This window comes from Pterocles gutturalis, unplaced genomic scaffold, assembly GCF_000699245.1.
Source record: "Pterocles gutturalis isolate BGI_N339 unplaced genomic scaffold, ASM69924v1 scaffold7237, whole genome shotgun sequence".
Classification (NCBI taxonomy): domain Eukaryota; kingdom Metazoa; phylum Chordata; class Aves; order Pterocliformes; family Pteroclidae; genus Pterocles; species Pterocles gutturalis.
In genome coordinates this window covers 175,755-203,341 of record NW_010115516.1, presented here as the reverse complement: position 1 = coordinate 203,341, position 27,587 = coordinate 175,755, and the positions used below count along the sequence as shown (strand labels likewise).

Here is a 27,587-nt window from a genome sequence, read left to right as displayed (position 1 = left end):
CGCCCCGTTCCCCCCGCCAGCTCCCCACCCATCGCAGCCACAGGCTGGTCTCGCTGGCCGTGCGCACGGTGACGCTCCCAGGGGACACGTCTGGCGGAGCCTGCAGCGTCTGGATGACACGGGAGGGCTGGCTGAGCGGGCTGGGACCCACCACGTTCACCTGCCGCATCCGGAACCTGGAGCGGAGGAAAGATGCAGTGCATGCTGTCAGAGCTCAGCAAATGGTAACTCTCTTTCCAGAACAGGAAAAAAATGGAAAAAATACAAATTATGTGTTTCAAAATGTTCCACAAAGGTTTTTTACATGCAGGTCCCCTTTGCATTCACTGCTGAAGGCTTTACGGTAACCGCTTTCGGATCCTCTCAGGTATTAAAAAAAATGAAAATGAGATTAGCTTAGGGTCTATTAGAAACTTAGGTATTTGTGTGAGAAATTTATGTTAATTATACCAAGCCTGATGAGCTTATGCTAGCAGTAAGTGATTTTCTCTTGCGATGCTTGTACAATACATTTAGAAAGGTATTAAAATATCAAACTTTGGATATTCTCATTCCCTGTCAATATAAAAAATATACTAGCGATAACATTTCCCCTCAATTACTGGTTGAAAGAAGCTGATTTATCCCTGTGCTGCATTTTCAGCCTTCCTGCACAAGAAAGATTAAGTTATTTAATATGGATATGCGTCTTTCATTTTCAGCCTTCCTGCACAAGAAAGATTTAATATTTATATTTAATATGGATATGCGTCTTCAAAAAAATACCATGTCTGCTTGAAACCATCTCTTCTACAACAGAAATCCCTACTGGGTCACAAAAGATTTAGAGAAATCTTTTTTTTTCAAGAAGCACAAAATAATTAAGACGTGCTGTACATTTCAGATGCTCTCAGCCGTCACAAGCAATTAGAGGTGTCCAGCATTTGCACACAAATACGTGACCTGTTCGTACTCAGCACTTAATTTTTGGACCTAATGACTGAGCTTGGAAAAAGTGTGAGCTAGTCAACACAGCAGCGTTTATGTATCAGCTCTGATCTCCCTAGAAAACGCATTAAAGGAAACACATTGAACAAATACTGTCCTTGATTTCACTCTCAAGCATTGGCACAAAATACAGAAAAGAAGCTGGCCGTGAAAAATGCGTTCTGATAATTAGCTTTCGTGACATATTTCCTCCGTGGGCAATGCCTAAAGCTGACTGGAGGACCACAAATCCATTTGGCAAGAACTTCCTAGGTTTCAAAAAATTATATAAAATTGCTCTATGCTGAAACAAAATTTTAAAAAGGCTCGTATCTGTGTATGCATGAAAGAAAAAAAAATGGGCAAAGTTCAAGGAGCTGCTTTAGTCTACAAATTATGGTGAAAACAATCAGAGGAGAACTGGAAGTATGGAAGGTGCCAGTGCCAACCAGCATAACTGCACCTGCGAGGTGTGCAGGTCTTTTTCTTTTTGCATGAACACTGAACATCGAACTCTAGTACAACCTGCACTTTGGCTTTTCAGCTTTAAGGGTCCACCTTTATGAGAGCAAAACCTTCTCAACCTATTTTTCCTAAACCTCTGCACCAGAAAGCTCTGCTGAGGTTCCATAATTTTCAAAGAGCTTTTAGTAAAATGTTTCGCTCTTGAGGATGAGGCGTGAAACACAAATGGAGAGTTTGTGAGGAATTCAGGATGCTCCTAGGCTTCTGCTAAGGGAAGAAATTAGTGTACCAGCAGTGAATTAGTTGAGCTTTACTTGGTTGTACCTACTACTAGCCCACAACAGCACCGGGGCTAGCTGAAAAATAGACAAGTTTCTAGTAAGCTGATTTAACACTGTATGTCCTTGCAACCACCCTTTACATTAGCAAGCTATTTCATGAAAGTATTTTTCATTAGGATTGAGTACCTCAAATTCTCAAGTCTTGTCTATACTAAAGCAACGCATCACTTGAATTGAATTGATTTAAAAATCAATCTCATTTAACTGGGGTGTACCCATAAGGTAGACCCAGTTCAATCAGTTTAAGCAGTGCATATACCTATTAAGCTTAAGTTGGTAAATTCTTATAAACAAAGGTTTCATCTAACTGATGTTGCCAAATTAAGCTAAATCGATAAAACGATGTTTAAACTGATGTAAATATGTAATTACAAGTTTGCAACAGTTTAACTACAATTGATTTGTCACTGATGGATGCTACACTGCTGCGCCATTTAGATGAGGGAAGTCACAGCCTATCAGTTCCCCATAAAAGCATTTCACTGTGCACTTGGATATCCCTTTTAATCTTACAAACTGCAGTGTATGTAAATTACAATTAACAATATCAGACAAGTAATTTTAAGTATAAACTATGAAAACAGCCAACCTTTCCCCTTTTGTTCAGATTAGAAAACACAGACAGCTGTTTCTGATTAGGAAAGCTGTTCCATGCTGCTATTTACTCACTTTTTTTTCATGCTACACCTAATTACCCGCTGTTCTTACCTGTAATGAGTGTAAGGAGTAAGGTTCGGTACCTCCAGCATCTGAGCATCAGGTTCATTCTCCACCTCACGAAGAGTCACCCACTCCTCTTCATCCCCCAGTACCCCAACCTGTGGATGGGAAAGGTGAGAAGGAACACAAAGCAGACTATATATATGTGCATACAAAGACACACACATATAACCTCTTCTTCAGTGTGTCATTACAGCAGTGGAAGATCAAATGCTTTTAAGTCCATATTATCCAGCTACTATTAATTTTTATATGACAAGGCACTAGTTATTTGCAAAGGGACAGCACAGCCAAGTGGGCCAGGTTTCCTTGGACCTGTTGGGACTTCGCTGGGATTTTCTGATAAGATCTATTCCAAAAAACACCATGAGAGAGTTAATGTCCTGTTCAATCTTGCTGCCACAATACAAAAGTATCAAGTAGTAATAAAACAAAATGAAAAATAGCCTCGATAATAACTTGCGGGAACTGATGCATACTAAGTAAGTCTCAATGGAGGCAAAATGCCACAGAAATGAAGACAGAGAAAGAAGAACAAAGTCAAAGAACAAAAGTGTTTTAACCTCATCTACTGCCCTGCACTTAGACCAAGATTTTCCACGTGCAATCCTTTGTATTAATTAATCACAACATGTTGCTCAGCACAGTCCGTCAGTTACAGCAGAGTTCGAAGGGACAAACAGCGATGAGAATCTGAGAGCATTACTTTCTGTACAGCTTTTTGGAAATAAAATGAAAATGATCTGGGACTTAAAAGGCAGTCAACAAGGTAAGGACCAGAGCCTGCCCTGGGACCCTGGAAGGTGCAGCGCCAGTAGGCAGGGTTGTGTGCAGAGCCACAGTAGGATGCGGAGGAGGCAGAAGAGAGGTGGTAAATGGCTGGGCTTTACTTTGGAGAGTCTCAAGTGCTGGAACACAGGGGATCTTAGACAAGACCCCAGCACCACACACATTGACTCTGGCACACAGGGCAGCACCAGCAGTCCAGCTCCCTCGCCCTACCCTGGTACCCACAACCATGGGCTGAGGGGTGTCCGTGGTACTCCCTTTAGTGTCTATTTACAGACCTAATATCCAGGAAGATGCCTAGTCCTTTTTTAACCTACTGACACAATCTACTCCCACAGACTGCTGTGGCAATAAATTCCAGAAGCCCACAACCCACTGTGTAAAGAGCGACTTCCTTTGATCTCTTTTAAACAGATCCCTTACGAGTTCTGTATACTAGGTACAGCCATAAACACTGTCAAAGCACTCAACAGGCAATGTAGCCTAAAGTATCTAGCATATCCCAAGTATTTCAAATAGAAAATTAGGTTTCATTCACTCTTTTATTTTTTTTTTTCCCTCCAGGAGACACAGCCTGATTTATTTATAGATGTTTTAGTTCTTCCCTCACTCAGGAGTTGATGTGCTGCATATTTATGTTTGTGCATGAAGAAATGACACAAGGAAAATTAGGCCAAAGAAATAAGTTCTGCATTGCACTGTGAAAAGAAGCCTCTGTGATCTCCCTGGCAGAGGACTGCTTTCATAGAGGGATGCGGTCGCACAGGTCTTGATGGGCATTTGGGTCTTGTTGGTTATCAAGGACACTGCCACACACCAAACAACGTATAAAATAGACATCAGTGGAGATTATGGGTCTTTTAAAATTCTCAGTCCCAGCTGAGCTCCGTAAAGTCCATAGATGCAGAAGCCTGAAGGAAGCAAGTTGAGACAGGGTCTGTGTGGTAAAAAAACTGAGCCCAGAGAACAAAGTGATGGTAAAGAGAATTAAAAAAACCCCAACCCAACGTGAACAAAGGATGAGAGGGTTGATTTCAGTCAAGGAAACATAGAACACTTTTTCTTAAAAGAGTTTTCGATTAATCCTGTAGAAAGTCTACAGTAAATGCTTATTTTTGCAAAACTTGCTCTTAACAGCATCACCTCAAAGTGCTGCCATAATTGTACAGCAACAATCCACGGTGCTTTGGAGCTGCAAACAATCCCCAGTGGTGAGTTAGTCATCTTTCTGTATTCTAAGAACAGTAAGAGCTTTTGAAAATATTTCTTGCCAAGCAAAAAAAAAAAAAAAAAAAAAAGACCACAGATTTCAATGGTTATGCAGCAGCAGGCAGGTCATTAATACACATTAAGGACCACATGGTTCAGACCCAGAGGCCCGCAGGGTTGTGAACAATTGACATTGACTCCAGCTTGAGAGGTGTCCAACCCCCCCAGCTGTTTGGCAGATGGACATTTACCAGCTGGCTACAAAGGTGGAAATATTAAGGAGCTTTTACTGATTGAGAAGCAGCAAAACATTCTCTGTGCCCAGCGCTATGGCAAGCCCCTCGAAAGCCATCCCAGGAGATCCCAGGAGACAGCTTTCTGGTTCTGAATGCTCTCCCTGGTAGGAACAATGGGTGCAGCCTACAAGGAAATGGGAGATGCCAACCAAGACTGGCATGTTGGTTGTTCCCAAGCTCAGGAACCAGCTGCTGAACAGGTGGCCACTGCCTGTACTGGGAGGTAGGGGACCCTGGGCAAACAGCAGGGCCAACACTCCCAATTTACCACTTTTGGACTAATTTTCTGCTGAAAGGTAACAACAGAGGCAGCAAAAAAAAAAAAAAAAAAAAAAAAAAAAATCAACCACAGGTATAGTTCTGTGATTCAGCAAGATTTTTAGGAAAAATAAGTCAGGAGCTTGCTTGAGTTAGAATAATACCTTGTAATGTTCCCTGGATCTGGAGCCAGAATTTGGGAAACTAAGTCAAAGAGTTAGATCTTCTACTTTAATCTGTAGTACACTTAGAGAATGCTGCTTGGATGGGGAGTTTTTACAAAGTAAGAGGACTGAAGGGTGAACGGCTGTGGAGCAGCTGGGGGAACAGCCTGGGGACTTCTGCGTGACCTCTGACTTGTGTGGCCGAGCAATTCAAGTCAACATTACTCAAAACAAGCTTTATTTATTTAGCAATAATGTCAGAAGAGTTTCAGAAGGCAACCTTCAGTGATGGACTTCTGTATTTTTAAGTTCCACAAGATCTATAGTAGATTCCAAGTTTCAAGCTCTTGGAGGAAAAGGAAATTATTTTTGCTGAAACACTCTGATGTCAGATCAGAGGAAACGTATCGGTTTCAAGAATCAAGAGTACAAAGGGATTCCCACGGGGCAAAAAGAACTACGGGCAGCGGGAAGGATAAAAGAGTCCTTTGAGGGCCAGGAGAGTCCACTACGAGCTGCTCTGCATAAAATAAAGTTAATTTGGAGGCTTCTTTCTTGTAGCTGTTTTTCGGATAACAGCGTACGCAAACTTCAGAAGAGGTTTATGTTTGTTGACAGATGCACACACATTCGTGTGAGCATTGTTTTGGGAGGCAGACGAGAACACCAACTGCTTTTCTGTTACCATCGGCATTAAAACTCCTTCAGAAACGCTCTCTGCATCTTAACAGCTCTCTGTACAATAGGGCCACGGTCCCCAGGACTGCCACAATAACAACACCTACGTCCATCGAGACGCTTCATCTAATTCTCGAGAATGATCAGCCATCACAAGTTAGCAGATATTAATTCCCATCTCTCAGCTGTTCCCAAGGCATTACAGTCAATAAAAGGGCATATTCATTTATTGTTCCAGAAATGAGACAGTATAAAACAATATTGGGAGGGATGTCAGAACCCTTTACTTCTCTGGGCATTAGTGTCTCTGTTTCTAAAAAGGAAAACGTCACATATTTTATAAAGTGACTTAACATTTGCTGACGGAAGGCACTATATAAAGCAAAGTTGCAGAATTTTGACTTAAAACAAACTTCAACCAAAAACAATTAAAATTTTTAATGAAAAATAATTTGCTGTGATATTTTCTGTAAGATAGAAATGCTTCCAAAATTGGGAACAGATACAGAGTACTAACTGTAGGAAAGGAAAACACAATGTTTCTGTACATTACTCTGTGTTCTCCTATAGTTCAAGATATGTCAGAGTTTTCATTATAGAGGTCCATAACTCACATATTTGAAATCGCTTTGGGAGAAATTCAGTCCACAGGATGTCAGCCTGGGTGCAATTTTTTTTTTCTTACAAAATCCTTAAATCGATTCAGCCATTTTTGATTTAAAGATTGGCAAAGGCATCAAATTGTCAGAGTTTCAGACACTTTATTTACCAGCTCCGAAGTAAAAACGACACCAAGAGAATCACTTTGTACAATGGATGAATCCTATCTGGGTCACCGACTTAACCCACCAAACCAGATAAATTCGTGGTTAAAGTCACAACGTCTTTCCCAACTCACAGCTCTACAAGGGAATACAGTGATAATACTTCAAATGCTTTACCACTCTGAAACTCTGCTGCTGCTCACCATGATATTCATACAAAATCTCTCTAAAAAACCAGCAGAAAGGCTTTAAGCAAAAACTCTCTATATTAGCCCACATACTAGGCAGAAGGCAGCCCAGATTTTCTAATGGAAACCTTGATGCTGTGGACTGAGCACCCACCAAGGCACAGTCATGACGATGTCATTTATGCACTTCTCTCGACAAAACCCCAGGAAAAATCCAGCACGAGAAAAATAAGCTGAAACAGGATTGCAGCAGATAGAGTGCAAACACAAAACCACAAGAACAGCAGCAGGGACTCAGTGCCATTCTTGGGTGCAAATTGCCAGAAAAAAAAAATCTACAAAATATACTCTAATTTCACCTGAGAGTACAGGATGATTGGAAGGATTTACTGAAATTCTTTGGGGGTGAACGTGTTACTTGTGAGTATTAATACCCGAAGGTAGTTACTGCTGGTCCCTCTGAGCAAGTGTCAGCAGAACCTTTGGATTACATTAGACCTTCTTCTCTTTAGATTATACTGGGTGTAATGGAAAAACAATGTTAGAAATATTTTTTAAACAGCATTGATACATTTTTGTAGTTCTCTGTTTGGAAATCCAGTTTCCTCCAGTCCTCTGAGTACAGACAGAAAGATGGAAAGGAAACAACCTAGTGATTTGTAAGAAATCCCTTTGGAAGTACAGAATGTAGCTTCACTAGAAACACAGAAATGGGATTTTTAACTCTTGGTATTTCAGTATGTAACAACACTGAAATCTTAAAGAACCAATTCCTCTCTCATTGTCATTGACATAATTGAGAATTAGTTGCACAGTGGCTCCCATGAATTTACACCCCAGCAGAAAAAGCAGAAGCCAAGGCCAGATGTACAAAATTTCACGTCACCTGGAATTCCCAGCTGTGTTTTTCAGCCAAATTGTTCATGAAGTACCAGACTCCAAAAATGGCACTTAGCCAAAATGGGATACTTGCAACATTTTCTAGACCTGCTGTTATCAAGGAAACTTTCTGCCACATAAAGGAACAAAGAAGAAAAACACGTTGGTGGCAGGTTGTTTGTGTGTATGGATATACAGTAGCTGAGGCTTGTCCGTAAGGACTCAGACATTCAGAGTAAAGGGTATACGCCAGTAGAGATGGAAGAGAAGACACAAAAAACTTGGTCAAAAAAACTCGTGAATGGCTGGAGATGTAGTCCCTGTGCCTGCTTTGGCAGAATCTTTATTCTCTAATCCAACTGATTAATTGCAAAGTACGCTAGAACATTAGAGATTAGTGTTTTATAGTTAGATGTGATCCTATCACTCGGCGACACCACCTGTTTTAAAATCATAATATGCAAAACCACACCTTAAGTGGCTTTTAATTTAATGCAAAGGCATGAAACACTTAACCGTGCTATTAAAAGCTGTACACGGGTCAGTGAATGAAAGATTCAGAAAGAAAAAAAATCCTCCCTATATTTCTGTTTAGAAAATACTGTTGTAGGCTGGGTATAACCACTGCCCTTCAGCCTAACATAGTCCTAAGGAACAATTAGGGTTGTCTGTGCTACAATACAGATGTTGCAACAGCAGTCTGCATCCCAGCACAGACCTACCACTGCTTGGAACAGAATACATGAAAGGCACAACCACTATTTGTACCGGGGCTCTTCAAGGACTTGGATGAACTTCAGGGTAATTGTTATTATAGTTTTAAAGCAAATTTTTTTTACTTCAGTGACAAATTCCTGCCAATATCAATGTGGTTGTTCCAGTACAAAAACCCTTCTCAGAACGTACCAAGCCACCATATTCTAGGATTTCAGTGTTTAACTCCACATATGCCATAATGTGTATATAAAATGTACCAACTTGTTCACAACAATCTCACTACCAACTGAAGAGATTGTACCAACATGTCTAAGTGGTGACAATGATTTAAGAAGTCCAACATTTGGTCTTAAAAACAGATTATATTATTTATAAAGATCTGTGGATGGAAAGGAAGAAGCAAAGCTCATCTGTCAGGAGAACAAATGAGGAATATATAGCTCCTCCAAGGCATAACGACAGCAGGAAGAGGGATATTGTTTAAAGCTGACGAAGAAGAGACTTCATCCTATCCATATCTAGAGGCCTGAACAGAAAACCTCAGTACATTCCGTTACAAGACAGAAAAATACACTCAGTCTCACAAATAACGGTATCTTGGCCGTTCAGTGCAATTCTTCCTGCATTTCTGACTCTATGAGACAGTAATTCCAGGTTTGCATCTGGTTTGAAAATACACCTATCAGAAGCTAAACACAAGTTTCAAATCTGTTTTTACACAAATGGATGGACTTCAGCTCTGCTGTATGTGTTGCTTAAGACGCATCTGGTGTTCTCAATGTAAGCAAAGCTGCTTTACAAAAATCCCTGTGAATTATTAAAGGATAAACATTCTCACATTTTTATATATTTATACAGAATATTTTTCTTTTGTTCCTCTGAATAGAAGTTACACCATTCATACAACCCTTTTCTCACCAGCTACCACACAGACACTTCAGAGCTAAGCCTCCCGAGCTCCCTTGCACACCAGCCTCCCCAGAACCCCCCAACAGCTACCACCAGCCCGTTTACTGAAGAGCTTTGATCCAAAGTTAATCAAAAACTGTAATCCAAACACCAATTCACTTCTTAGACCCTTTCTAACCCCTCAGAAACTTCATTAAGAGCTTTTTCTCAGGGACATACCTGCCCTTCGACTATCCACTTGGAGATGGAGGTTTTGCCGTCATACCCCGGCCGGAACTGGAGCGTGGCGGAGCGAGGGCTGATGTTGGAAATCACCAGGTTGGATGGAGCACCTGGGAGTTCTGAAGAAAGAGAAATGCAAAAGAGAGGTGGAAACACTCTTTGTCTGGGGCCCAGAAACACAGGTTGACATTGAGCATTTCAGTATATAAAAATAGCTTGGTAACATTATAGAGCAAATAGCTACATGGTGTATTGGTTTGGTTTTTTGTTTTTTGGTTTTTTTTTTCCTTTTTGGTAGAGTATTACATACAGCATTACTATTTCTGCTGCTCTGAGCGTGCACCACATTTTTACAGATCAAATGAGAAAGGAAAGAGCCCATCTACAGAACCACAGCTGCTATTTTAGAGAAATCGCACAACTGACAAAGCTTGGTGGCTCAGGGGGAAGGTAGTTCCCAGCTCCAGATCTGCCCATCACTCGTCAAGTCACCTAATTCCACTGTACTTCTGTTTCTCCAGAATTAAATGAGTAATTTTTAACTTATCTCTATAGAGTACATACAACTTTAATATATTAATAACAGAAAAAGACTAATTTTTTTGGGTGGTGCATGGGGAAGATTTTGTGATTCTTATATTGACCTATAATGGATGGGTTTTAGAGGGTATTTCTGGTGCCTGGATAAAGTAGATGAATTTTGTTAAATTTCTATTGCAAATAAAGAGGGTGACCTTCTACAAGGAAAAAATCTGCAGCCCCAATCTGATCGTTGCCTCACATCAGTCAAGCTTACAGTGGCATTTACATTTTTAATATTATCTGAATCATCAACAAAAGCAAGCCCAGGAAAGAGATTAAATATGGATTGTTTAGAATAAATTCCCAATAGCACCTGCATTCGTAAGTAATGGAAATTACTGTTATATCAGTAATCATTCATAATGTCATACTATGTGCAAATGCAACAGGCAAAAAATGGGCAGCTTTTTGGCATATATTTCAAGTATGCACAAATACACAATATTTCTTGATTCTTACTTCACATTTGTGGGAACTATGATCAATAAACTAACCCTGACCAAGTAGGATAACGCTGTTATCTGGCTAGCAACAGGGAGCATGGCATTGATCTTGTCTACAGCTTGTTAGAATTACCTATGATTAGGGACAAGAAAGGCATGCATACTTCAAGACATACAGAAAATTTCAAAAATACCAGAAAAGGGAAAAACCGGATTACGATCAGTGGTAGACACTAACTGCTCCACTTTGGAGAATTCTACTTGTATAACCTATAAATTAACTGAAACTGCTTGTTTGAGGTAAGAATTGGCTTTTTAGTTTGCTTTCTATACCGGATGAGGGAGAGCGCAGAGTTTAAAAAAAAAAAAAAAAAAAAGCAAAAAGGCTAAATTTACAGGTGCCCAAATAGTAACGCAGGCAATGCAGTACAGGACTATCTCCTCCCAAATCTTTCCTGTGTCCAGCTCCCAAATTGGGTAAATCAGATTTTAGTTCCATTATACAAGTGTCCTCTAACAGGTGACATAAGCTATACTACTTATAAATGGAACAAATTTCCCTTTTAACATCATCCAAACTCCATTTTTTCCCTCAAAGCAACACTTGTTGGAGTTGATTCAGGCTTCATTCTTATGTTACTGTGTAAATGTCAAGAGATTCTGTATGGTATCCACTTTATTACTTTGTCCATTCCTTCTGACATCCCCACAACTTTTTCTTTTTTTGTATTTGTATTAAACAGCCTCCATTTTCTTGTAATTTCAAATTGCAAGTGTGTTTACGGTAACATTTTAATCTGTTCTAAAAATTAAATTTCAATTATATGGTAAAGAATTACAGTGCTCTACAAATAAAACAATTTTTATAATTACTGAACTCAAATAAATTATGATCTTTGAAAAATATGAAGAATCAGCTCATTTTAAGTTGTTTCACAGAGTTTTACCAACCTGGGGGCACACCAGAAGAGATGGTGGAGGACGTGACCCATCCGCTGCCTTTTGCGGTCACGGCTGCCACCTCGATGGTGTAGGTGGTGAGAGACGACAACCCCGTGATCTTGTACTCCAGCGTTGTGTTGGATAGCGTGCGGGCAAGACGTGATTCATTCCTGCCATACACCTCCCAGGAGATCTGGTACCCTGAAAAACAATCACACGGCAGTCAGGGGGCTGTAGCAGTGGTGGATTCTAGTTTTTCTGCTAAAGGAAGTTTTTTATACGATAAACCAGAGACCGGTAAATTCCCGCATCTGCAAGATTTGCGTGTGGTCAATGGTGGCACGACTCGTTTCTTACTCTCCTCCATTGTGGTCACCTTTTATAACGAGAAAAAAATAAACTGAAGTAAACACTGGCTAAAATACCCAAGTATTTTTCTAATATTGTTATTTCTAATAAGTGATTGATGTAGGTACCGCATGGGTATCATCTGCCCATCAGATTACAGATGGGGGAGGACATGGAGCCTCAACAGACTGACTCTTTTTTCTATCACGATACAGTGCTTGCTATGAATGGCCAGGAGACCTGGGGATCATCTCACAGAAAGATGGACTTTCATTCTGTGAACTCTACGAAGCAAACAGGAAGAAACACTGGAAAAGATATCATCTTCTCACCAGCTGGAATATCTAACTATAAAAATCTCTACGTGCTTAGCAGGGCTACTCCCTTTCCAGGCTGAAGTAACCTTCACTGCTGTGGGAATCTTCTAGGAACTGAAAAACCTCTACTCCCCACTGCTTGTTCTCGCAGAAATCCTTTAGCAGGGTGAATCATTATCCTTTCTTTCGAAACCACGGTGTAGCCAATGCATTGTCCAGAACTGCACTCACCCTGACCTCCGTATTATTCTTCTATCATAACCAGCCTTTCCTTTTTATCACTTTCATAACCATTTGCCTTCCAAGAACTTTTGAAACTTTCTACTGTCTGATTTGCTCGATTTTACCTCCAAATCCACTTGTCCTCCTCCTCCTGCCCAGTCCCACTTTGTTCTCGTTTGAACCCATTTGAACCTCACTGTGCCAGTCTCCAGAGAGCGTGTCTGAAAAGTTTGCTTGATTGCAGCTTTCTTTGTGATTTGACTCAGGGGGGAAAAAAATACACATAGCTCTTGAATGCCTGTGAAATGGAAGTGAGTGAAAAGGACTAACAGAAAGGAACCCTACGGAGTGAACCATGCATGAGGCAAGCCAGCCAGAGAAACTCCCTACTGGGTTCCTGGACCCATCATCTAAGATGAGGAATTCAGACCCATTGGGGGGCTTGAGGTTTTTTCTTCTTTTTTTTTTTTAAAAAAATCATGATAAGCTGATGAACATATACAAGTTGACATAGCAAAGTACCTTATGATATTAATCAACAAGGAAACATCATCTCATGAGCTAAAACCATAGTGAGACAAATATTTCAGTGAGAGTTAGAGGTGTGAGAAGTTATTCTTCCTCTGATGCTGCCGTCACTGGCAGAGATTCACATTAACCTAATTTTGCACAAAAACGGGCTCAGAGTACTCCCATAGTCACTAATTATGTGTCAGGTGAGGGGCAGTGATAAAGAGAGGCGATACTTCAGCAATTACAGCTACACCACAACTGCCTGACTTGACCATGCACTACCTAGGGGAAGGGGAGAAGCTCCCAAATGCTCACCTGGAACCAGTTTTAAGTAAGTGTCTGAATGGAAATTAATTAAGCCAGTAATTTACCAACATCTCTGAGACACTGTGGTGTTTCACTGGTCTCTGAAAAGGCTCAAGAATCACTCACCGGTGATCAGAGTTTATGTAGCACAGGCAACATTATAATCCATATGAAGATTTTGAGAGAATTGAAGGACTCTGTTGCCTTTATTAACAGGGGGTGAAGGGAAAGGTGGGGGCTGACTGTCCCCTCTGATGCTCAGCGAAGAGGCACGAAGGAGTTTCAAACAGAACAACCATCACAAACACCCTTTTCTTTCAAAAGCCGTGGGTGCTGTTTATTCCAGACAGGGCAATGTGGAGGAATAAAGAGTCCAAGGAAGGTGCAACTGTGCCTCTTCCCAGCAGAGGACACAAACCCAGCAGCTGTATCCCCAGCCAGCAGAACGTCCACGTGCAGCCGTGGATGGAGCCGAGGCCGTTGTCTGCCCGGGAGCTGCGGCCAACCCGGCTCCCCCTGCCTGAACCCTACACACGGGCTGGCAGAGGGAACCAAGGAGTGTCACCTCAGAATAAAACCAAATGTGTTGCTCAGAGCAATAAATACCCAGAAGATAAGCAGGGGACTTCTAATTCTCTCCCTCTCTGCATTTGTTGCTTACAAACAACAAGAAGTTTCATCCCCCATGCGCTAGGCAATCTTAAGCGATTGAGATATCTTCTCTCCCATCTAGATAAGCTTTGGATGTACATCAAATATTGGTGATTATTCTTTGAACATTTTATGTTTTCTCCCTTGTGACTATAGGGATGAGACCTGGCTTTGCCACCCATTAGGCACATAGTCTCTATGTATTTATTTACTGAAAAAAAAACATTCACTGGGAAAAATATCCTGAGTTTACACGCAAATTGATGAAAAGGCAAAGAGGCAGCATTTACTGCTGGATATTTCAGTCCCCAATATACAGTTAAATTCTAGTTGTATAATAACATGCAAACAGAAAATACGTACATACATACTGAGCAGCCACAAAGCCAAACGTAACCATGCGGAACAAAAACAGCTGAAAAAACGCTGAAGGAAAGGAACAACATCCACCGCACCCCCAAGTAGCACTTAAGCCACAATGACTGACAGATGGGCAGAACTTTAGGACATGTGGTTGGTAAAAATGCGCTCACTGTTTTACAGACGTGATCCCTGCCAGGAATGTGCGCGGGGGAGCCCAGCCGGCCGGGCTGCGAGTGCTTCCTCTGGCTTCTGCGTAAGGGAGAAGAGGAACGGTGCCACGGAGCCTTCCCGTGTGCTTTGGCACCGTACCCCCTCCACAACACGCTGCCTAACGGAAACTAATGACCAGAGGAGTTTCAGAAATAATTTTCTGTTGATCTGGAGTAAATTATCTACGAGAGAGCAGTATACCCAATCACAAACTGTCCGTCTACATCCAGGTCCTCATAAATCAGTGTTTACTGAGGGAGCGAGGAAGAGACGGAGATTTACAGCAAGAGTAATGGGCAATTTCCCCGAGCTGGCTGGCTGCTGGGCACCACCCTCTGGCTTTCCTCCTCCCAGCTCCACTGCATGGAACAAGAAGGGCCAGTAAAGATATCAACGAGCAGAGATGATGAATAATTGCCTCCCTTAGCACTCAAATCCCCAAGCAGCCCTCTACAAACCTTTGAGGTACTCAGGGCATGAACAATTTTACTTTCTTTTCTTCTATCCTGAATGCAATTTGCATCATTAAGGATGCTCCTTTTTCCTTATAAGCTTTGCTGGGCATTTTTACACTGGTGTTTCTTCACGAACAACAGAGCTGCTTGAGTTAATTCCTTCTGAAACAACTTGCCCCAAATATAACACATTCCATCACCATGCTCCACCAGGTTTCAATCCATTCTGGGAGGCAGGAGCTTGTTTCTAACAAAGTAATTCTGCAACACTAAGCGTAGTGCTGCTAACTTGTGTTAACAAGGATGAGTATTGCATCATCTCACTTAGCCAAGTATCGAGGAGGTACCCAAATTTAAGCACTGGGGCTTGAAAGCTTTGGCCATCTTCACCAGATCAATACTGCTCTGCTTTCAGAAGTCATCAGTATCTGTTCTCAAACCACTTAAATCAATGCCTATTTCAGGAAGGTTACTACGGTATAAAGGTGTAAGATGATCTGCATAAGGGCCCCACATATACCAGAAACAGCACGGAAGAGACACGTACAAATGGTGCATATTACAGGTACACAGAGAAAACACCGACAAGTCCTACCAAAATAATTCGACCTGTCAAAGTTAAAATGCTTCAGGAAATCAGACTGATGTAACTTTTCAATGTTCAAGGGTCAGAAAGTGATTTTTTCTTAAACTCCTAAAATGTACTTAAATTTTACAAATTACTATACAATTAAAAAAAAATTAAACATCTCCATGTCAATGCTCCCAAAACAAAATCTTTTGATCCATGTGAAATGATCTTCTCCCTTCCCAATTAAGATTTTAGTTCCAGTAATTTGGAGCTTTCTTGCACTTCAAAACCTTGAAATCTTTGTTAAATGGAATGTCCATCCTGTGCAGCTGCAATAGTTTCTCATCTGAAGACAATATTGCCTCTGTTGATAAGAACTAGAGTTTTTCTCAACTATTTATAGCTTCCTTGATGAAAAATAATGAAGTTGCCGCTGTTGTATCTACACTGGCATAGAGTAAATAGATAAATAGCTTGTCAAATGGCAAGCTCATCAAAGAGAAACAAGAGAGTTCTGAACCCTTGCGATGGTTTATACGAAATTAAGTAATGACATGCAAATGCAGTCCACAGCCAGACCACTTCATCACAGATGAAGGATACTGCTGATTTCAGGTTTGGTCTTGATTGCCAATCTTAGCCACGTCAACCCAGATTTTACAGCTGTAAACTCCATGTAGGAACCCCCTTACCTTTCGGGCAAAGGCCAAACACCATCTCACCAAGTTTCAGAAATTGAGTAACACAGGTGGAGGTCACGGAAGATTTAACAAGACCAGAAACTCCGCAGGGAGCTGATTTCTAATACAGACTGCCTTTTCAGTGACCACAATCATGAGCTGCCAGTAATTGGACCCGTACTTTCTATAATGTGCCCTAGCTGACATTTCAATTACCCAAACGAGGGACCAGGAAACCAGCGCTCGCCATAGCCAGTCCTCCATAAATGCTCTATTACACAAACATTTCTTCACTGTGATGATACATTCCGCCCCACACACACTTGAAAAAAAAATAAAAAGGGAGATAGCAGGTGATACTTGCCTATAATGATGCCATTTTTCTCTACAGGTTCTTGCCAGCTGACCTTGAGAGACGTGTCCAGAATCTCAGTGAAACTCAGGTGTCCCACCGCTCCGGGCTCTGGCAATCAGAAAAGGAAATCTGTTAACAGGAGAACCCCACATACTTCTGATCTGATTCACACGGCAAGGTTATGGCTAAAGAAATAAAACACTGAGCCGGGGCTGAGGGGAAGCCTGCTGGAAACATCAGTGAGAGCTGCGGGGGAGAGGGGAGAACACAAGGTGTTAAGAAGCACTCTGGCTACCACGGCATAAATTAATTTTCTCTAGTCATCATCCTAACTGTGCAGAGAACTACAGAGAGCGGCAGCAGGAGACTTGCACGCAACTTGTTCTCAGCCTCTCTTCTTGATCTAATCTAATTAGAACAATCAAGCTGGCAATTCTGGAAGCGATTGTGTTTGCTGTTTTCCCTCAACAGCGTTTACCTGTGCTGCTGCGTGTGGCTCAGTCGCCCTTGGGGCTGCAGCAGCACCACCAGCATCCCCCTCACCTGGAAAGAGCCTTTTGCCTATGCAAGGTCAGAGCAAGGACAGAGTCACCGAGCCTCTGCTTGGATAGATACTCTCAAAACAACTCTAAAAACGTCCAACATAATGGCAACTGTCTTCTGTAAAATGAATACAAGTGTGTGAAACTTTTAAAGGATTTTTATGATGTAGCTCAAGAGCTCTTAAAAATTTCAGCTCCCTAGTGTGCAATGAAAGAGCATAAAATGGAATGACTGTCAAGAATATGCCATCCTCCCTCAATTTTGATCTTCAAGGAAGACATCCTGACTGATTTTTGATCCAACTACTGTTCTGTCTTCAATCGATGTACTGGAAAAAGGAGTTTTTGTTCACTTTATATTCACTGTGCTTCTGTCATTGGATCCCTGCCCGAGTATCCTCCAGCTCCACTGACATCAGTTGGCAATTTCTCATCTGCAATTTCATATTTTGTTTCCTCTTCACTTTAGTCTGGTTTTTCATTCCCCTCCAGCTATGATAAAAAAAAAAAAAAAAAGGACCCTGCCAGTAGGTCAGCTACATTTGCAATTCTGCAATCCTAGCGAGGGAAATTTCCAAATCCATTCTGCGATATCTAGTAGTCAAAGCATTACAGAGAGAACTGCTGATCTGGTAGTGATCTCAGGAATATCCAACAAGAGCACAGCAATTATGGACTATTTGGGACCATGGATCTGCAGACATGCAAACTGCATACTCGCAAAGCTTTACTCCAATTAGCTCCCGCTGTTGCAGTCCAATTTTAATGTTTTAATGAAAACCAGGTGCAGGTTTCTCCAAGCCAGGACACAATGCTTCTCCCCGCATGTCAGATTTTATTTGACCTACAGTTCATCAGCAGATAGATCTGTTTGCGCTATTTTTTTTTCCTAAAGGATTGCCTGAATTTGCTATACAGACAGAAAATTATCACCTGAGAACATGAATGACAGTCCTTTCGAATCTTTTTTCCTACCACATAAATCCTGAAACAACTTAGATTCAATGAGTTCTCTGCAAAGATGCATTATACCATCCTGCACTTAACTCCTCAGTCACCATGAAAACAGAGGAAAGCAATCCTGAAGCATTTAAAAAAAAAATCCTGCTTATCTCCAATGCTGAGGCTCCTTGCAGCACATGGCTGCATACACTAAGAAATGGTTTAAATGTTTTACAGAACACAAGTCTGGCTTTCTCTCGTTTTGTGTTTCATGATGGAATTTTCTTGTGTGTCCCAATATTTCCCTGATACTCTCCATGTCTTGACTATGCTCCTTCTCCCACTTTGTGCGAAGTCTTTAAGTGTCATTTTTGAAGTCTTCCCTTCAGGAGAAATATTAAAAGTCTCTTTCTTATTCCCATCTGATTGATTTTTTCAAAATCTTAGGACTGTTGTCTCTTCAGTTTCTTACTCTTCTGTACTCACTGCAATTAGCTACAGGGTCCAAATGTCGGTGGAGGGGGAAAGACAGATGGACCTAAGACAGTCGAGATCATTTACAAACCATCACTGACAAAAGCTTCATTTCATGAGGAAAACAGGCAAAAAAGTTAATACGACACACAGGAACCTAATGCATGTTTCCCTTTCCTCCATGCCTTTTGCTTCAACCCCAGAGTTCATATTAATGGTTCACGTAGATCTCTGGTAGTTAAATTGCCACCTCTGGGATCTTCTAACGAGCAAAGGTTTAAGTCTACGACCTGCTCTTGGGGCAGAGGTCTAGTGTATGGAGGAGACTGGCCACAAAAGGAAAATCCATGGGAAACTATTTAATTTTCTGAAGACACTGAAGCGCTGGCCAGAGCCAAGATCGCTGTGAACACCCAGTTAGCTGTGAGGGCCGCTGCAATTTAGTTTTTATCTGCATCAGACACAGGCTAGTCCCAAAAACATCTTGAGCAAACACTTCCAAGGGGCCACAGAGGCCAAAACATTTTCTGATGCAGGAAATAATTTATATGCTAAACTATCCAGATAATTTTATTTCATCCTGACTCCAGCTTTGCAGAATAAAAGTTAATTCTGAATCGTTATGATCCTTGTTCTTTTATACAAACACCTGCAATATAATATAGACACAGACATTTTCAATATATTGAATAAAAGAAGGAAACAATCATAAATTAATCATTGACCTCCATGGGAAGTTCCAGTGGTCAGTTCCTAAGAAGATCAATTCACATCTATTTGGATGCCTGAACATGGATTTAAGAGCATAAGTGTTCACAGACATAAACAACGGGGTGTTTGTTAGCTGAACCAGACTATGAAGCTTTCAGCTTCTGACCAATGTAAAAAATTCATCCAGGGTTAGTCCATAATGAAAAAAAACATCCAATATCACTCATTTACCACAGGCTAAAAGAACATACATGGACAACTGGCTGAGGTCATCATCCAATGCAAGGTAACGTGACAAGAGAGTGCAAATTTTAAGCACCAGATTTGAAAATTCTAGCTTTTATCTTCAACCAAACAAAATCTGAGCACTGAGAGTCTCTACCAGTAGTGACTACTCACTGTCTTCAAGGGTGCGCAGGAGCTGCGGTGTGCTTCGTGGTCCATCTCCAGGTGTGGTGAAACACAGAACCGACGTGTAGTAAGTGGTGTATTTCTTCAGGTTGGTGATGCAGCCACTATGAACCCCATGAAAATCTGGAGCGATGGTGACCACAGTCACAGTCTCTGGAGCATCCACTGGCCACGCTAGAAGCTAGAAAATTGAAAGGTGGATGAGTTCTCATCAGAAATCGTTTCTATTTGGAATCCAAGTAAGCTTGGCTGCCAAACCCATCTTAATCTGATTGTAAAAAACAAGCAATGCCGTTAAACTACTGTCAGCTCTGATGCCGAACAGATGGATAGAACACGGTTACTGTGATAACTGGAGGGATGTGTGTAATACTCACTAGTGATGGGGGACGTACTGATACCGTGGAGGTATTGCAAGTCTCAATGTCTGCTACTGAACAATGCCAAAATTATTGTGAATTATTATTTGTACGACACGAGTCTTTTGCCTCTCTCTGGGCTGCTCTGACCAGCCCGAACAGTCTGCTGCTGAAAGGAAGCTGGAGGGAAAAAAAGTACTTTCAGTGCTACTCTGAGCTAAATGCTTTTCTCTTATTTTGGAGTTCCTTTAAAGATCCCACTGGCTGGGGAGGATAGTGGGATGGGGCAGGGGAATCCTCCTTCCCCTTCCACAGACCCCCCCAGCATCCCACTGACCAGCCCAGCCCAACGGGCGAAGGGTATTGCAGCGTTCGGTGCTTTGGGGATATCCACGCTGTGAATGATTCAAATGGTTCTGCAACTACAGAAAGAATAGAAAATGGTTGTAAAGATGATTACTATGATTTTCAGCGCCTAGGTCTCAACAGTTCGACTCCTGAAGACATTTTCATGCATTTAAAGCAGCGTGCTTGCCAGATGCGCTCAGTTCTTCCAGTTTTGCTCATCTCGATGGATCTTCTGGGTGATCAATATTTTTTAGAGTGGAGTACCTTATGTGGAGGTACCTAAACGAGGACTTAAAAAATTCATTTTTGGCAAATGACTTTGCAATTTTAAAACAATTTTTGAAATTGCCTTCAGGGCTTAGGGATCTAAAGCTTTAAAGTGCTTATGAAATCTTTATTTTGTCCAAAAATCTTTAGCTTGTGTCTCATATAAGCATGTTAAAATTCGAGACCTCACCCAGTACCTGTGTAAATCGTGCTGCTTGTATTGATTTCAGGCTCATAAACATGAAGAGATGCCTGAAATTAATGAGCCATATTTGACACATTTAGCCAATGTCTACAGTTTCTGATCATCAGAAAGCACAGTTAGAGGACTGTAAGGGGTAATTTTGTTGGGAATATTTCATATGTGAAAAGGTGCACTTTACAGCTTCTGGAAATGCAAATACATTTCAAAGAAAATATAAAAATGGGAAATGGTTGATGGAATAGTAAGTTTTATTTTATTTTCTAAATCGCCTTTGTGGATTACAATTGGCATTTATAACTTTGAAGGACCGAAGTTCTCTCTTTCTGGAGTACATTTCATTGTACAGTCTTCAGGAAATGTGCAGAAAATAAAGGGGAACAATTCCACCAGTTAAAGGAAAACAAACGTATTTAATCCTTCAGAAAAGCAAAGGCCTAGCTTCGACGACTAGTAATTTATAAATCATACAAAAAACTATGCAAAAGAAGTCACTGACAGAAACGTTCTCACACAGACTTTATACTGCAATTCACAATCCCCATGAGAAACAGGAATGGTAAAGCTGCTGCAATCTACTGCAATCAAAAAAGTCCAAGTAAAGAGAAATTCACGTCATTTCAAAAGTTTTCACTGACTGACCACTGACAGATACAAATTATGATTGCAGTTATTTTATACCATTGCTAAAAAAACTGAAATATAAATTAGAAGTAGCTATGTGATGAGACTAAGGATCTTTAGACTGAGACTCTGGAAAGAAAGAAGAAAAATCTGAAATATGACTTTTGCAAATCTGACTGAGCTCACCCTGCTTGGACTTGCACCAGAAATTATAGTGCACTGCAGTCCAGTGAGCCCCAAAAGTGCTTTTTTTTCTCCAGAGTCTGAACAGGAGCCAATTACTACTTCTACAGTGAGGTTTCAGGATATACGCTTGCAGCCCTGTCAGTCACCTAGTCCTGAGAGCTGATTCTGTCTCTGGAAAAACAGACATACCCATCTACATGTCTATAGTACTTCAGTAGTGGGATTCTGGAACCATCACTGGTTTTTATGAGAAATATACAGATGGGAAAAATACTAAAACTCCCATGCAGACCTCTGTCTCGGTTTCTCCATCACTTTGAGGAATTCTTACAGAAGGATCAAGTCTCCCAAAACTTCTAAAATGCACCTACCATCCCTTAACTTGCAGCTTGTCTTCTGAACTACACATCCTTCTCAGGTCACCCAACACCCAAATCAACCTTCCTCCTCTATGCTCATAAATGATCCCTGTCTTCCCTTTTCCTGCTCTGTGATTCCTACAAAATTTCTCTTTGTTCTCTCCATGAATCTTTTTTAAACCCTTCATTTCTTATGCCCCTACTGCCAAACCATCGAAGGAGTTTCCATTAAGCACTCCTTTCCGAGAGACAGAAATAAACCACTCCAGCTACGTTCTTCGCATCCACTCCACTGGGCAAAGTACCAGCAAGTGCTGGGTGAAGCACTCTCTACCCTGCGTACCGTAATAGATACTGCCAGTTGTCCCATCAACAGCGACTTATCAAGCTAACTCCATGTCATCAAGCGTGATTAATAAATTTTACATTCTTACATCTCCCAAATCATCACAGCGGGAAAGTTCAGACAAATATTTAGCGTGATGTCTTGGCTCCTAATGAAATGAACGGGAATTTCGCATTAGAGGACACAGAAATCTCAAGCCTGATTTTCAGTGGCACAACAGCGTACCTCCCGTGCTGGCTTTCCAAACTGTTTGACACTGAACTGCTTTTTGGCTTTGGAAGCTCTCCAGATAAATGACAAAGGTATTAGGACTTCTAGCCTATGACACATTTCCTTTTCAGAACTCACATAAATTAGCAATTGTTAGGAGCAACAACTGCTCGCTTCTCTATTTCACTCCTGTCGGATACCCCTGAAAATATACAGTCGCTCTGGAGATTCAGAGATTATTCGATTCAACTTCTAAATGTCATATACCAGGACTGTCAAGGCAAATGTTATTTGGGGTTCCAGAAATGTTGTTTCTACTTACCTTGTATCCTTGGTTAATTCCATTGATGAACTGTTGGGGCGGAGGGTTCCAGAGGAACTGGATGGTTGTGGAGTTCACAGCTTCGACTTGCACGTTCTGCGGTGGGGCTGTAGGAACTGCTCCCGGCCAGCACAGAGGGAAACCAAAAAAAAACCAAAAAAAAAACAGAGCAGAGGAGGGATGAGGGGGGAAAAAAAGAGAAAAGCTATTCACTGTGACGAGCTACAAAGCAATAACAACCTGGAGAAAAGAATGCACTCTTTGTAAAATGGTAACCAGCGATGATTTGGAAAGAAGGGTAATTGGGTTAATTTCTCATCCTGTACTGGAGATTCTTTCAAGGGGAGGGGATGAAATGATTTCTGCAGCTTATTATTCCACAGATGAGTTTCTCATGAAGACTTGAGACAGAAGCTAGGCAGCGATAGGTGAACACATCTCTTTCAATTATCCATGACTGCACAGAGACTGAACAGTTTCAGAAAGAAATTTCTTGAGTCTTTTAATACTGCACAATTCTTCAGCTCAGACAAGCAAACATGGAGCTTGCACAATTAAAACTCTTAATTGTGAATTATGATCTGGCGACAGCATCTGTTTATTATTTACTGCTGCTTAAAGAATTAGGACCAGTCATATCACGCGCAATACAAATTTTTCTTGGGAATTGGAGATGTTCCCATTTTATCTTGAGATGATATTCATTCATGTATATTGAATTGATTATACGTATTCTGAGCCAATACATCCTCTAATCTACTAAAAGTTGCATAAACATTTTATGCCAAGTATTTAATTAGACAGATGTTTTCTCAATACAAAAGAAAGCACGGAACTTAAAGCCATGCTGCCTTCAAACGACAAAAAATAACACCTAAATATTTTGCCATTTAATAACACATCTCTTTAAATACCTCCCAGGCAATTTCTTAAACTTACTGCTTTAGGATGTCATTTCTATAGTTCTCAGAGGAAAGGATACTAACAAACAGGTCTATTTTTTTCTGAAATTATCAAGCTTGTGGTAAGTTTAAGAAGAAAACTGCTATTGAGTATAAAAAATGGACTAATACCCTTTGAATCCTTTAAAGTAAGTTTAATAAAGCTTCAAAAATATTACTGTTGACAGCCATGTGCATTTGTAGTCTACAAAAGAGAAACTATCCACAAGTGGTTTTGAAGCCTGGAAAGTTTTATTCCTCCTTCTCCCAAGGGAAAATTTCTACCAAAGCCCAATGACCCAGGCTTCTAAAAAGCATCCCCAGTTCCCATTGAGAAATGGGGGTTTGCTCAGTACTTTTCAACAACAGGTCACAAACTTTTAAAACTTCAAATTACTTTTGGAAGATGAATCTTTGTATGGAGAAGAAATCAAGTTCAAAAATGTAAAAATTTGTCCAGCAAAAGCTATGTTTGTTTGAAAGAGACATAAAGGGGCATTATTCTTAACTGGTGTACGAGCTATAACGAGACTGCAGCCAACAGAGCCAGGGCAGCGTACACTTAGCAAAGACATCCACAACCTAGAAACATCAACACAGAAAAATGGAGAAATCCTCCAAGATGTCAGGTCTGAAATGACAAGAACATCCCCTTTCATGCTCTGTGTCCCACTAGAACTCCCTGATGTCTGCCATGGCTTGAAAATTTAGCTCTGCACATTTGTTTTTAACCTCAGAAACTGCACACTCCTTAGAATTTTCTCATCCTAATTTAAAACTTGATGTCACAATTTATGAACTATGCATAATTATTGAGTTCTAAAACCAGAATTTATCTGATACTACTCTAAATTTTCATTAGAATCTGGGTTCTGCTTTCTGCCATGTATCATAACTCCCTGTATGCTTTTGGAAGGTTATAATATCATCTTAACGACCTGTAGACATCATAAAGTTTTCGTAGTTAAGAGATTCACCACATCATCCTGATATTCAGTCATATATATTGAAGTCACTCCACAGTCATAACGAGCTGCTTTGGCTACAGTCCCCTACTAAATGTGTTTTTTTTCTTATTCACCCTCTTTAATGAAACTGTTTATTACGAGAGCCACAAGATGTACTTCAATTTGCTTCTGTGTGCAATACTTTGTACAATTAATGGTTAATGTGAATAAGATTAAAAAAAAAAATCAAAATTCTTACTTTCCTGCACATTTGCATATTCAGATATTGTAACTGCCAGAGATTTGTTATTGCAGAAGAAAACTGTATTAGAAGCCTTCAGGTGAGTTTTTTTTTATCAGAAAGTCACCTGGATATCATTGATAGACTAATCTTCTGTCATGAGGGCTAAATCAGCTGAGGATCATCCTCTCCTCTCCACTCCCTCCTCCTCTGCTGAGCTGCTACATGAGAACTCTCCATGTGCTGGGCTGATTTCGTAACACAATTATTGTACAGAAAATCTATACACAACCCAGATGCTGCCCACTGACAGCCACACGTGAAGAAACACAGAACTTCAGCACTGGTAGGAAGAGTCTGTTTTTCCCAGACCATAACACGCACGTAGAGGTGACCTGAGGGACCTGGTAGGAAGAGTCTGTTTTTCCCAGACCACAACACACACGTAGAGGTGACCTGAGGGAATGGTACAGCCGCTCCCAGCAGGACACGCCCTCTGCCTTTATCATTTTCCTGAAACACAGACACATTGCTGCTTCATTTCTGTGGGCGTTATTTTCTTCAGTGGAGGATCCCACGGATGTTGTACAATGAATATGAAACTTCCAATGATTTCAGTATCACAAGGATTTTATTCTAAGTGCCTGATGAGTCTTTTAGATACAATTAAAAATATTGCAAATTAATTTAGAGAGGAAAAAACCTGTATCAGAAAGCTTCGAGTTTTCATTTGTGGTTCTTACAGACCTCAAAAAAGCCCAGGCAAGCACTTTAGGACATGTTTACTACAGTTTTAGAAATATGGATAACTAAATACATCAGTTATTTCTTTTAAAAAGGGAAATATTTGTCTTTCATTAGGAAATAATTTCCTGAAACAAGAATAAATCATCATAGCACAAAAAGTACCTGCTAAAGAAGAAAAATAGTAAAAATTATGAGCAGAAAACATAAAATCTTCAGAATGTTGGAAATCATGATTTATATTACAATTCCTCTTTGGACGTCTATATTGAAAAATCAACATCTGCATTTCGATGAATGCATTTAAAAGATGGAAAGAATGCAGTCCATCTAATATGCATAAGCTTAATTATACTGCAGAAGATGTAATATATTTTTATATTTTTAATCAGTAAAACATTGGCATTAAATCTCAAATTTACTTCAAAGTGCCAGTATAAAGTTCTCCTTTTATGTCCTGATATTAAAGACTTGGGTATCTGAACAGTTTTGCATTTAAAAAAGAAAAGAATTTTGCCAGAAGCTAAATCAGAATTGACCTTCCGGTCACTTCAAAACTCAAATACTTTTCCAAGATCACGGTTAGTAACTTACTGAAGCTGCAACTGTCCACATAAAGAATTTTCTAATTCAGTGGTAGATATTCCTACAAGTTTCTTGTCAATCAGTACAGAACCTACCAATGTCAATAGGTGTTTCAAGAGCAATCCCCAAGCATTTACATGCTGGGTTTTTAAACCTGTTCTTCATCCTGTTTGCAAGTATTCCTGAACCATCTCACAGTGGAGACCCATCTGGGAGTCATCTCAGAATTGCAAATCAAATTGGTCAGACAAACCCAACTGTTACTTTCTTCCCAATAAAGTTCATGTGGTTGGAAATCTGTTCAGAGCTCGGCCCCCGGGACCGCAGGCTGATGCAGAGCATTCTAAGCAGAAAAGGTCATGGAAGCACTCTAGATAAAAGCCATTAAAAGGGTTTCACTGATGAGATAATTGAGAGAAGAGAAGGCACGGAGGTTAAGCATGTGTACATGCAATTATGCTGTCTCTAGCTATGTGCAGATAGCATGTAAACCCTGCAGGGATTCTGACAGCCGGGCTACTGCTCTTAAATATAGAACTCCAACAGAGGCTGGTAGAAAAGTCTCCTGCTCCTCCAGAGCTCCCGAGCTTTGAGGTGGCAGCTTCCACGTCTCAATAAGGCAGGCTCAGGGAACTGTAGGGTTTTCTCCGCGTTAAGATTTGGTTGTTCTTGGGGTGCTAAGCCGTGCATCCCTGGTGGGGAATGGGAAGCCTGTTCCCTGCGCCCCCAGCTGACATCCTTTGCTGTGTTTTGAGCTGCAGCAGGTGTATAGAAAAAGTAGTCTGTGCAATTCTACACATGCCGGTATTTGAAATTCAGTAGTGGGAGATTTGGCACTACCTGAGGAGTTTTGCTTCTTGGAGCCTTGAAACATCATCTTCCTTCCTTGCATGCTTCTGACAAGGACAAGATCTGACTTCTTCATGAAGAGCTGGGGGCCAGGGACCTCACCGAGGCAACTGCTAATTTCACAACCTTTGTGAAATAACTTTTGTAAAAAAGGCAATAAGTGGCAAATGACACCTACCAGTGATAAAACTGATTCACCTCCTACTGCCCATGAAAAAACCACTTTGGACCTGGCTGAACAGACTCATCTTGCCTTTATCCTTCTCTCCCTACCACCAAGACCCCCTAGACTGGTGACTCTCCCAGTCTTTTATTTAGGAAGGGCCTTTTGCTCACTCTCCTGGCCTTTCAAGGTGTCCAAGCACAGCACAGAAAGAAAAATAGAGAGGACGTAAGACTGGCTTTTGAGATACGTGTTAAAATAAAAACATAGCACCTAAACTAGAGACAAAAG

General features: G+C 40.8%; 1 protein-coding gene across 1 annotated transcript in view; it reads right to left on the bottom strand.

Annotated features, from left to right (window-relative positions):
• SDK1 (sidekick cell adhesion molecule 1) overlaps positions 1 to 27,587 on the bottom strand; it is a gene marked incomplete at its 5' end in the record, with an annotated part of 281,508 nt that overhangs the window by 78,803 nt on the left and 175,118 nt on the right. The window contains 7 exons of the mRNA XM_010075218.1: positions 29 to 176; positions 2,481 to 2,590; positions 9,563 to 9,684; positions 11,542 to 11,733; positions 16,533 to 16,631; positions 19,592 to 19,784; positions 22,827 to 22,942. Of these exons, the coding sequence (XP_010073520.1) occupies positions 29 to 176; positions 2,481 to 2,590; positions 9,563 to 9,684; positions 11,542 to 11,733; positions 16,533 to 16,631; positions 19,592 to 19,784; positions 22,827 to 22,942 (980 nt within the window). The remainder of the gene's footprint in view (positions 1 to 28; positions 177 to 2,480; positions 2,591 to 9,562; positions 9,685 to 11,541; positions 11,734 to 16,532; positions 16,632 to 19,591; positions 19,785 to 22,826; positions 22,943 to 27,587) is intronic.